This window comes from Branchiostoma lanceolatum, chromosome 4 (genome assembly GCF_035083965.1).
Source record: "Branchiostoma lanceolatum isolate klBraLanc5 chromosome 4, klBraLanc5.hap2, whole genome shotgun sequence".
NCBI lineage: Eukaryota > Metazoa > Chordata > Leptocardii > Amphioxiformes > Branchiostomatidae > Branchiostoma > Branchiostoma lanceolatum.
In genome coordinates, this window is record NC_089725.1 from 27,689,983 (window position 1) to 27,701,231 (window position 11,249).

Here is an 11,249-nt window from a genome sequence, read left to right on the forward strand (position 1 = left end):
TATCTATCTTTAACAATGCCAGCTGTTGAAAGGAAACTCTTTCTTACTCTGTTACAGAACAACAAATTCCCGAGACCTGTGTAGACAACGTAGAACTGGCCAACTGTGAGCTGATCGCTAAGTTTGGCTTCTGTGACAACAATGACTACTACAAGCAGTTCTGCTGCCTCAGCTGTGCCAGGTACAGCAGACAGAGGAGAAAACCCGGAGACATCCCGTAAAAACACAGTCCTGCCTACCAAGGGGTGAACACTTTCGTGCTTAAAAGATATCTCAAGTGTGTATTAGTTAGTTAAGAATTAAGTGAAGACCAAAATTATCTTTGGGAGGGATGATGACACTGTAACAGCGTAAGGATTGCATACAAACACATTTTAAGTTTTTATATTATTTCATTTTTTAATCAGCCATTCATTTTCCTGTTAGTCCTGTTGGCATTGGTGCCAGAAACAATGAATGTCCAGTCAGAAATTTCTTGTTTTTTTATCATTTGGTGCTGACATGGCTATTTCTTTCCACAAAAAGTTTGTATGGTGTCTGCAACATTCCTGATTTGCTTTACCAAGAATAGGTGACTTGGTTCTGCTGTAAGCTTTGTCTGATCATTGCAAGACTGAACAGACATGACAATCAGACAAATGAGTTAGATAGTCTACTTCAGTACATTTTCAAAGTTACTGTAGTCTCATCGCAAAGAACAGCAAGGCAATACCTTTCCCCTGCACATAAACTCACCCCCCTTCTCTTTTATTTATTTTTATTTTTTATTTCTATTTTACAATCCAGATGTATATTTAGAAGTTATCATAGATAATCTTGTTCTGCTGATTTACATTTGTAAGTACCTAGGGACTCAGGTCTGTCAGTTGAATAGAAACTTCAGAGAGCTTCAATGTACATGTAAAACACTGGACAGTGACATTTAGTATTAGAAATCTGAGTCTTGGAAGTGATATTAGTTCCATAATAATTTCAAAATGCGGGGGACCATTTTAGACAGTGTGTTAAGACTTTTGTTTGTCAGAATGTGATCTACATGTAGATGTTGTTTGGCAAAGTCCTTGCATTTTCCTAGCTGTCCGTTTCAATCCCATGCAGTGGCAGTTTGTCACAGAAACTGGCAGCTAGGAGACTGTTGCCTCCCAACATCTGCCTTGAGATAAATAAGTATGGTGCTACACAACTTGTTACCTCTGAGCCTAGTGTTATAAAATCAAGTGATGGCGATACAAAGCCGCAAATTGTTAGTATTCATTCTACTGGGGAATCAGGACTGGACACACTGACAGCAGACATCTTTGGAATCTTGTTGTTCGTGAGAAAAGTACTGCAAATAGAAATGCATCTATGATACAGACGATTCTTGGTAAAGATTTATATAGGTGTTAATAGCAACAGCAAAATAGGACTATAGTCTGTCTTCAGTCCGTTGAATAGCTTTCAATAATGTATATTTTGTTTGGTTGTTTGATAATTGGATTTGCATTTTGCTTCAACACAATTTTTGCAGACTAGGATGGGTGCCCAAATGTGCTTCATGTTGTTGATTTCTCATTGTATATATTTGTAGCATTTCAGACAATCATAGGCTAGTTAATCTCCACTATGATTATGGTTATTTTATACCGCTATGTTGTTTGTTGATTTTTACTTTGACTATTGATTTTTATGATCACCATGACAACTATGTATCGTCGTTAATGAAGTCCTTTAGGTTTGCAAGGACAAGAGGCTTGAAATGAAATAAAATAGACTCAATATAACTGTCACTGTCGATCATTTTAATTTCCAAAGGTACATTTTGTCATCTTTAAAACAATGTTGACAGGAGGGGTGTAAAAGTAAGTTAACTGATAAAGTTAATCTTATAAACCTTGCAAGAAATGTTACTTCCTCTGAAGCAAAGAAGCTCTAAGTTCAGACCATATGATAATGAAACAAAAGAAGCCGTGACTTGATCTAAAAGAGAACAGAGCAGCATGTCAGGCCAGCTTCCACTTTCCCCAGCTCTCCAATAGACCGCTGCACTCGCTGGTAGTCTCCCATGGTCTCTACAAATACCTGTCGACGTAAAAAAAAACATATCAAGGTTCGAGAATTGAGTTAGATAATTAAGGTATAATGAACAATATTCCACAGTGATATTGATTTTTACCTGTAGTGCCATTAGAAAGGGACGTTCTTTTTTGTTAAAAGAGGAATGCAAACTCAACAATAAAAAAAAACCAGATAACTAGAATTATTCTCCAACTTTATTCAGCATGATGCGGCACATGACATTGTATCTGCATTGTTCTTATTTCTGGTTCAATTGATAAATATGATCGTGGTGACTTATGCAACGATAACTGTTAGATGAACCGATTGTCATAGACTGATGATAATGTACTCTCCAAGCAGAGGAGTGGGTCCGGTGATATTGACGTGTTTTAGGCGTTTTTGTCGGGCTTTCTACTTTGTCATGTTTGTTTGTTTTTATCTCACCAACCCACACATTTCGGTTCATGACTTAAAAAGCATGACAAAGTAGAAAGCCCGACAAGAACGCCTAAAAACACGTCAAAAACCAGCTGGAACCACTCCTCTGATTTATAGAGAGTAATGATAAATTTGTGTTCTTCCGAGCTCGATAAAACAGGACCTAAACTGTGAACTGAGGAGCACAGTTTCTGGATCCGTTCCTACCTGGTGACTTTTCGGCCAGTCCTCTTCTGTGCAGTGGACGATGGTGCCGTTGATGTGCAGACAGTTGACCCCGCAGTGGTTGGGAACCCACATGGGTTTGTAGGTGTACTCACTTTTCTCACAAACAGCCTGGCAAAGATAGAGATACGGTCATGTTAGAGTGATAAGTTGCTGACCGAGAAAAGTGTTCAACTATATGTATGTGTGTATTTAGGGTTGTACTGAGCTTACTATATAGGTTTTCGTGAAACTTTGACTTGTGTTTTTCCACATGTAGTAGACCTAAGCTCTTCCAACGTAGCTTTTCAGCTTTTCCAACCATGTTCAGTTCACACATTGTATGCTACACTCTTGGACACATGTCACTCTCAGGTTCCTGACTTTTGGCCATGTACCAACTTTCACTTCTTGCCAGCCTTCCAAAAGAATGGACGCATGCAGGCCAACTCAGCCTTCGTATTCTGCCAGTCTCTGATTAAAACTTAGCCCGGAAACGATCTTGGACGCGCGCGTCAGCGGGACCAAACTTGAACACACACCAAGACAAACCAACAAACAGACCGGAAACAATGCATCCGTTTTCACAGAGGTAAAGAAATCCTCAAACCAAGGAGGTTATTTTAACCTCCTTGCTCAAACACAAAAACACGTCATACCTCCCACGCGACTTTGCCCCACTTGTTCCTGGGCATGACCAGGGTCCCCGGCGCCGCCACACACACCATGCCCTTGAGGTGGAACTCGGGCTCCTCCAAGGGGATGGAATGGACGGGGAACTCGGGGAAGGTCTCCGCCAGGACCTTGTGACCTGCGAGGTTCGATTTGATCGATATCCCGGCGAAGAACTCTTTACCTGCAAATAAAGTAAACAGTACAGTAGATAAGAACAATAATCATCACAATCTGTCCCTTATCCTGTTGATTCAAAGGTCTTCAACTAAAACACCCCTGCAGTACCCAGGAAAGCCGTCGGGGTGGGGGGGGGGGCAAATTTGAACAATTCTTTTGTAGGACATTCTATTACCTTCCCAGATGCCAAATTTCATAGCTTCGTCGGGTACACTGTTCAACCGCAAACAAACACGTTATACTAACAAACAGTAGATTTTTTCTACCCATCTTACAAAAACATAACAATGTACCATGAATGTACTAAGGACGTAACTTGTAACTTCCAAAATGATATCCAGTTGATTGAGTAACTGTTATTTGACGTTACTTGTAATCTACATAACAGGCTCCTCGTGTCAACACGTCTTTATATAGCTGTAAACAACATAGATGTGTTGTCTACAGCCAAGACAATTTTTTTACTCCGACCAACTGCTTACCTGTGAACATGACGTCTCCACCCTCCAGGATGGCGCTCTTGTCGTATATCCTGTGAGTTTTGATCCCAAGGGATTTCAAGCATTTTTCCACGGAGTCCACCTGCAAACAATAGATCACGCACATGTAACTCGACTTTTGATGAGCAACAGGCCATAACGTAAGAAATATTCTAATGCACGTGAGAATTCGAGCCTAAGTTGTGGATAGCTTCGAAATCAGATATCTGGCAAAGGAAGGTTTGTGTAAAGTACATTACCACTTGGTGCAGCGACATCGACTGTTGACAAACAATAGAACTTATTAGAACGCACGTAAGAAATGCCCTTTAGGAGTACGAACCGAAGTCGTCGGTAGCTTCGAAAGGAAATCTCTGACTAAGAGAGCTCTGCAAAGGACAGTTTGTTTTGATAATGATAATCAAACTACTATTTTTATTACATAACCACCGTCGATGTAGCGACTACGCGGTCGAAGGTGCACCTTATACATCGTAATCGAGGCGCTGAGCTCATCTAGGTCAAAACAATTACTAACGATAACTGCCGTATGATGTCACATACCCATGTTTGAGGAGAGACACACATCGAGCACGTAAAATAACCCACCGCGCTCATCGAAAATAGTGGGGGTCCTTCTCGGTGTGAGTGGATCAAATATATATGTCCGGCTATGCATCTTGTACTGTTCAGTACAAACCTGATGTGTTACGCCATGAGGCGGTTTACCGGGTATGCAATACAAACAAAAACAGTTACTGTACCTCTTTCCTCCTGGCCTTCATCGGAGGTCGCGTCATGAGCGCCTTGTCGCCGACCACCACGCAGGTGTCCTCCACGAAGACGCCGTCCGGCAGACCCTCATCCGCCGGGAGGACGGTCACCTCCAGCCCCAGATCCCGCAGCGTCTGGACATACAGGGCGTGCTCCTCGCGCGCTCTCTTCACGTACACGCAACTGCTGTCTTTAAAACCCTCGGACTTGAGCCGTATGGAGGTCGGGACCTCCCGCACGATGGCGCGCGTGTAGCGCGGGAAGTTGAAGTCGGTGCCCTCGGACATGGCTGACTCGGGACGACAGGTAGCGTCAGACAAATGGTCGCGGAAGTTCTGGAAACACGGCTTTGTGATCCTTTGTGTCAAGAAATTTGCATGCGTCCTCGAGTAGTGCGCGTGCCCGACAATTCTGCCCACCAACCAGGGCAACTTGTTCAGGAACAAAGATTTCATACTGGTGACGAAATGGCTTCACTGCGGCCGTTTCACATGATGACGAAATACTACCTGACCCTAACCCTAACTCTAATCCAACGATGATGTCAATAATACTTAAAGTTTTAGAAGAGTAAAAATGACATCAGGAAAATAGTGTTATAGAACGGAGAGTATCAGCTGTATGAAATCGCAGCCTGTTTAGTCTGAAGATTTCTTTGTTTGACCACCAGGTGTTGCCGACTGGACCAACCAGTTCTGTGACGTACATGTTAACTGCCGGGCACTCTGCAGGTGCTCCACAAAGAGGGTCACCCATAAGAGAGTTTGTCCGAACAGAATCGGCCGTTTTTGTAGGGATGAAAACAAAACATGACGGCATCTATTGCTTGTCCAACATAAATAAGTTATAGTGAAGTTGCACATCAAGTCATAGACCGAGGTCTGAATGTGTACTTTAACCTCCTTGAAAATACAGACAAAGCGTCCCATGAAAGGGATGGTGCATTTTCAGCATTTGTCAACAGAGGTCGCTGCACGACCAGAAGCTTTGACAATGATAATTCACCATGTATACTCTGCATATCTGCCATTTGAATGCTCTCAGTACGCCTATGTGCATCAATGCAATAATCATCTACTACACAAGGTGCATCCCAAGTTCGGTATTGTGTACTGGTAGAAATCAAGGTTTCTGGATTGATGTCCATCACTGCAACTCAAGATGTAATTCGACAATCTAAACTTCTAAAGTTCTATACACGCGGCTCGTCTATATACTCAGGATTCCAAATTCATGTACTTCAAATGAAATGGATTCAAAGTACTCCACTTGTCCTAGAGTTTTTTTCAGCATGTCCTTCGTGTTAATATTGATGATGACAGATTACTGAGATAGGGCCAGTGTCATTCCAATGAACTCTTTCGGATAAAGATACTTCATAGTCGACAACCAGTGCAATTAAAACATGGGCCAAGTAACAAGAACAATTTACTAAATCTAAACTTCACTGAGGATAAATGGCCATGGGTTGCATATGTCGAGCACTAGACTGTCTGCTGCTACCACTAATGTTGTCTCCTTCAATCTCGCGGTTACAGTTTCACAATGGCGGATTCTTCCATGTGTCCTCATTGCGCCCCACTTTATGTACTATACTCCAGCTCTGTACTTGTTATTCTGAGAATCCCCCGTCTTGTCACACCTCATTTCCAAAGCGATGCGTCTTACCCAGTCGTACGCGTGTTCCCGAACCTGGGAGCTAATTCTCCAGGTGTATGTAGGACGCTTTTAGTCTTCTCAACAGGAAGCAATCGCACACTTGTAGAATTCGTGGCCCGCCAGTTTTGCTACCTCATAACAGGTGGGGATGATTCCTTCAACAATCCAGGCATGTCCCGAGAGTAAGATCTGTCAATGTCAGCAGTCCTTTCGTGTATCCGACTGGAACTGAACCCATAATTCCACGAAAGGAACGAGCTGGGAGTGTAACAGTATCTGTGCCTGTCAAATTGTTCAGGGACAGGACTCGGCTGCATCCTCACCTGAACAAACTAAAAAAATGGTGGATACCATTTTCTTATACAAAAAATAGATAAATCTCATCTCTTAGATTTAGTTCTTTAACATGAACAGACAAATTTCTAAATGGTTTTGATTTGAGATTAGAATATGTAAATCCTCATACGAAGATGACAATTTACCACTCACTAAGACATCCACTTGGCTATAGTGCATAATATACAGCTTACAAAAATAATTGGCCAAACCTCTTTTTACAAAATGAAGGTACAGGTTCACGTTAAACTACGTACCTGTACCTAAACCTCTGTTTCTGATTTCATGGGCATTTACTGGTTTTCATCTGGTCAGGACTTTTTTGCCGTGACGTTTAAGAAAAATGGGGAGGGGGATATGCTTAGCGCTTATTTTTTAATAACTATTAGTAAAATGTCCTTTAGGGCCTTTATTTTGACAGGTTTCCTTGGGCCTGCACTATCATCTGGTTGATTATTATGCCATGATGGTGTTTCCACATATTCATATAGAGAAGACTTCATCTGTGTGACAGCTTAACCTGTGTGGTATGATGGATTTCTGGTATCCTTGGATTCAGTGATGGTCTAACACCTGTCGACCTAAGTACCCTGCCCTATGTGATCATGGCCACTAGTAATTACGACAGCTGCACAGGTGTTGGTTTTATTGGACTGAGTTCTGGCCTGAGACTAGCTCTGCCCTGTCTGATCATGACCACCGACTGTTAGAACAGCTACGGTGTTTGTGTTAGGTTTAGTTATGGCCTGATACTGACCCACAACTTTGTACAGAGCATTTGGCCTTGAGGCGGCCGGCCCAGTGCCATAAGATGAGTTTCTAGCTTCAATGATACCGTGAGACTGACCATGCTCTGTCTGATCATGGCCACTGATCGTTACAGAAGCTGTGGTGTTTGAGCTGTATTCAGTGATGGCCTGCCACTGACCCGCCACTTTGTGAGGAGCATTTGGCCTTGAGGTGGTCGGCCCTGTGCCACACGATGAGTTGCTAGCTTCAATAATACCGTGAGACTGACCCTGCCCTGTCTGATCATGGTCACTGGTAGTTACAGAATTTATGGCGTCTGTGTTACTCTCCATTTTCTGATTATGTTGGTTGTCTATATTTTCATTCTGTGGTTTATAGCCACTGGTTACCAGAGCAACTGTGGTGTTTGGTTTGGATTCAGTGATAACTTGAGACTGGCCTTGCCCCGTCTGATTCTGACCACTGGTCATCCTTTTAATTGTGGTGTTTTTGTTGTCTATATCTTCATAGTGATGATTATCACTGGACTCGACAATAGATGTGGCGTTTGCATTGGCTTTAGTGATGGCCTGATGCTGACCCTGCCTTGTCTGATCATGACCGCTACTTATCACAGTAACTGTTGGTTGGTATCGGTTGTTGACGACAAATTTGGAGTTTTGACCTGAAGGAGGATTCATGCTCCTCTTCTTGCACCAGGCTATGCTAATGATGGCGACAATGAAACTTACTACAACTGAACCAATGACAGCTGAAACGACAATAGCTGGGATAAGACTGGAGTCAGATTCTTGGGAAGTACCAGTGATTACAGTTGGAGTTGGAGCCATAGCTGGTACATTTAGTAGCATATTCATCTGGGTGTCATCTGGCATTGTGGCAACATTGCGTTTAAAGTACCAGCGATAGTGAGAGGTGACAGTGCCATCGTTACAATTGTTAGCACTTTGCAAGTGTCTATTGTCAGACAGACTGGCATATGCGGTCCCTGCAAGAAGTTGCGCTGGGCTAGTATTGCTTTCAGTGTTGCCAAATGAAGGAGATGTTGACACTGTATGTCGGGCTTGGACTGGTAGTGTGGCAAAGGTCACAGTGGATGAGGAGCCTGGAGGAATTGATGTTGGGCTAGCATTGCTTTCTGCATTACCAAGTGAAGGCGTTGACAGTGTAGATAAGCCTACTGGGGCTTGGATATCACCTGGTAGTGTGGCAAAGGCCGCAGTGGAGCCTGGAAAAATTGATGTTGGGTTGGCATTGCCTTCTGCAGTGCTAAGTGAAGATGTTGACACTGCCGATGAGCTGACCTGGGCTTGGGTATCAACTGGTGGAGTTGATTTGGTTTGGTCGTTACAGATCAGATCTTTGGGATCGACCTCTTTAAGTTTTTTCCCAAAGAGATTGGAGGGTTGTGCACATGTCATCTGTGAGCTGATCTGTCGCGATCGGCACCCCCAAGAACACACGACTGAGCTGATCTGTTTCTGCAGAATGGGAATCATCCTACAATCACACAGCCAGGGGTTGTTGTCAACATGTAACTCATGAATGGATGCCAACATGTCATGATCTGACAGGGGAAGGGCAGATATCTGGTTTGACTGCAGGTTCAAATATTGCAGCTTGGGCAGATTTAATGTACCGATCTGAATACTGGTTATCTTGTTGGAGTTCAGGAACAACCGTTGGAGCTCGGGTAGGTTTGTAAATGTACCGGCCTGAATTCTGGTTATATTGTTTTTGGAAAGGTTCAAAAAGTCAAGCTTGGGTAGATTTGAGAACGTACCTGACTGGATGTGAGTTAATTGGTTGGAGAGCAGCTGGATAAATTTGAGGTCGTTTAGATCTGTGAATGCACCGGCCTCAATACTGGTTATCTTGTTGAAGTGCAAGTACAGCCGCTCGAGCTTGGGTAGATTTGAGAACGTACCAGGCTTGATGTTAGTTATCTGGTTCCTGGCCAGATCCAAAGTTAGGGGTCGGGGTAGATTTGAAAACGCATCTGCCTGATTCTCGCTTATCTTGTTGGACCTTAGGTCCAAAATTAGGAGTTGGGGTAGATCTGAAAAAGCAGCAGCCTGAATCTTGCTTATGTTGTTGGAGTATAGGTACAAGCTGTGAAGCTCGGGCAGATTTTTGAATATACCTGGTTGGATATTAGTTAACTGATTAAAGGAAAGCTGGATTAATTCTATCTTGGGTAGATTTGATAATGCTCCGGCCTGAATACTGGTTATCTTGTTGTCGTTCAAGTACAACTTTTGGAGCTTGGGTAGGTTGAATGTATCAGCCGGAATGTTGGTTAGACTGTTGCAGCGAAGTTTCAAATTAGTAAGCTTGGGTAGATTTGAGAATATAATGGATATAAAGGAGGGAATACCAGTTATCTGGTTACCTTCCAAATCTAAACGGGAGATGCGTTTTGGGAGGTTCTGAAGGGAGCCGATGAGGTCCGGTCTGCGACATTTGTAGAATCCCCCACCCCATGTGCAGCGAGCCTCTGACATGTTGGGCTCCTTCGTGATGATGGTGATGAGGAAGAGGAGGAAAATCAGCATGACTCGTAGCTTTCTTCCCATGTTGCCCTGCCTGCTACCAGAATAAAACAAGGAGCAGGAATTAAACAAGAAATCAGAGGCAATTATGATTTGTTTATGCGGATTACATTGAGTTCCTCAACATTTTAGTTCATGTGAGCATATAATGTTTGAATTCAAAAGATATTGTTCTGCAGCATTATTTGGAAAGAGAAAACCCATGTTTGACCACATTTGATGAACTCATCAGGAAGTTCGTGTTTAACTTTGACGGGAAAGCATCAAGGATCCTGATATACCCCACACAGAGCCTCCATGGCAAAAAATAAAGCCTGAACGTACATTCCACAGCTTACCTCAAAGGGGACTCGACAGCAGAGGAAAGTGTTTTGGTTCTGTTGGAAATATTTTTCTGAATGAAAAAAAATGTATTGGCAATTTGTCATTGAATTTTGAATAGGCAGCAGTCGCATTATACATAAAAATATTCTGATCACCTCCCCCCCCCCCACTAAATACCCTCCTACAGCAAGGTGTAATATGTCATATCGCCAGCAACCATTGACCAAACTTCAACTGGGTGATGTTAAGAATTTCTTTCGCAGTGTGTGTATGGATACTTGTTTGTCAACGTATAGCCGTAGGTAACAATATTTATGGCACCATTCCTATTATGCATGACACCCCATGGGTCTACTGGATGATGAGATCTCATTTATGGGTTTTTGCGTCCCATTCCTTTCAATGCAAATTCTAAGATACAATACGCATTTTACTTGGGCGCGTTCCATGGATCCAAGTAAATCTACACGAAATGAACCAAGGCCATTCATTCTGTGTTGAGAACACGTACCCTTTATCATGCAATAAATGCCAACAGCCTCAAACCGCGAAATCCTCGGTTATTGCAATTTCAAACTTTTAACTCTTTTAGAGTACGCACTCGGAGTAATACATGAAGGGTTCACCTATTTGTTTATCTGTGATGGAGTTGTACAAATCTAGTTAATTTTGTATTCATAAAATTAGGGTTAATTTGGAGAATAACACCGGCCTTTGGGGTTGAGCCCCTTCTAATGACATTAAATGTCATTAAAAAGAAAGCAAAAAATGCGTTTTGGAAATACAAAATGCCAGAAGATGAAACATCAGAAAAGAAACTCAAGACACTTCACTTCCATAA

At 42.6% G+C, this 11,249-nt stretch overlaps 2 protein-coding genes across 5 annotated transcripts in view; one reads left to right on the forward strand and one right to left on the reverse strand.

Annotated features, from left to right (window-relative positions):
• The window catches only part of LOC136433807 (papilin-like), a 36,032-nt gene extending 34,269 nt beyond the window's left edge, over nt 1-1,763 (forward strand). For all 4 annotated transcript variants that reach the window (XM_066426335.1, XM_066426336.1, XM_066426337.1 and 1 more), the window contains one exon: nt 58-1,763. In XM_066426335.1, coding sequence (XP_066282432.1) covers nt 58-221 — 164 coding nt within the window. In that variant the 3' untranslated portion in view covers nt 222-1,763. The remainder of the gene's footprint in view (nt 1-57) is intronic.
• Nucleotides 1,761-5,439, reverse strand: LOC136433808 (N(G),N(G)-dimethylarginine dimethylaminohydrolase 1-like). Its single transcript, XM_066426339.1, has 5 exons — nt 4,778-5,439; nt 4,017-4,116; nt 3,342-3,538; nt 2,686-2,814; nt 1,761-2,061 (listed from the first exon to the last, which is right to left on the reverse strand). Exons 1-5 carry the CDS (start codon nt 5,240-5,242, stop codon nt 1,960-1,962), a joined length of 993 nt encoding a protein of 330 aa, XP_066282436.1. The 5' UTR covers nt 5,243-5,439; the 3' UTR covers nt 1,761-1,959.
• Nucleotides 5,440-11,249: the final 5,810 nt, after the last annotated feature.

Excerpts from the sequence above, each read along its gene's own strand:
- LOC136433808 (XM_066426339.1), bottom strand. The coding sequence starts at position 5,242 with ATGAAATCTTTGTTCCTGAACAAGTTGCCCTGGTTGGTGGGCAGAATT. Across the intron at positions 4,117-4,777 it reads TGAAGGCCAGGAGGAAAGAG|GTGGACTCCGTGGAAAAATG; the intron begins GTACAGTAACTG and ends TATTGTTTGCAG. Across the intron at positions 3,539-4,016 it reads TGGAGACGTCATGTTCACAG|GTAAAGAGTTCTTCGCCGGG; the intron begins GTAAGCAGTTGG and ends CTTTATTTGCAG.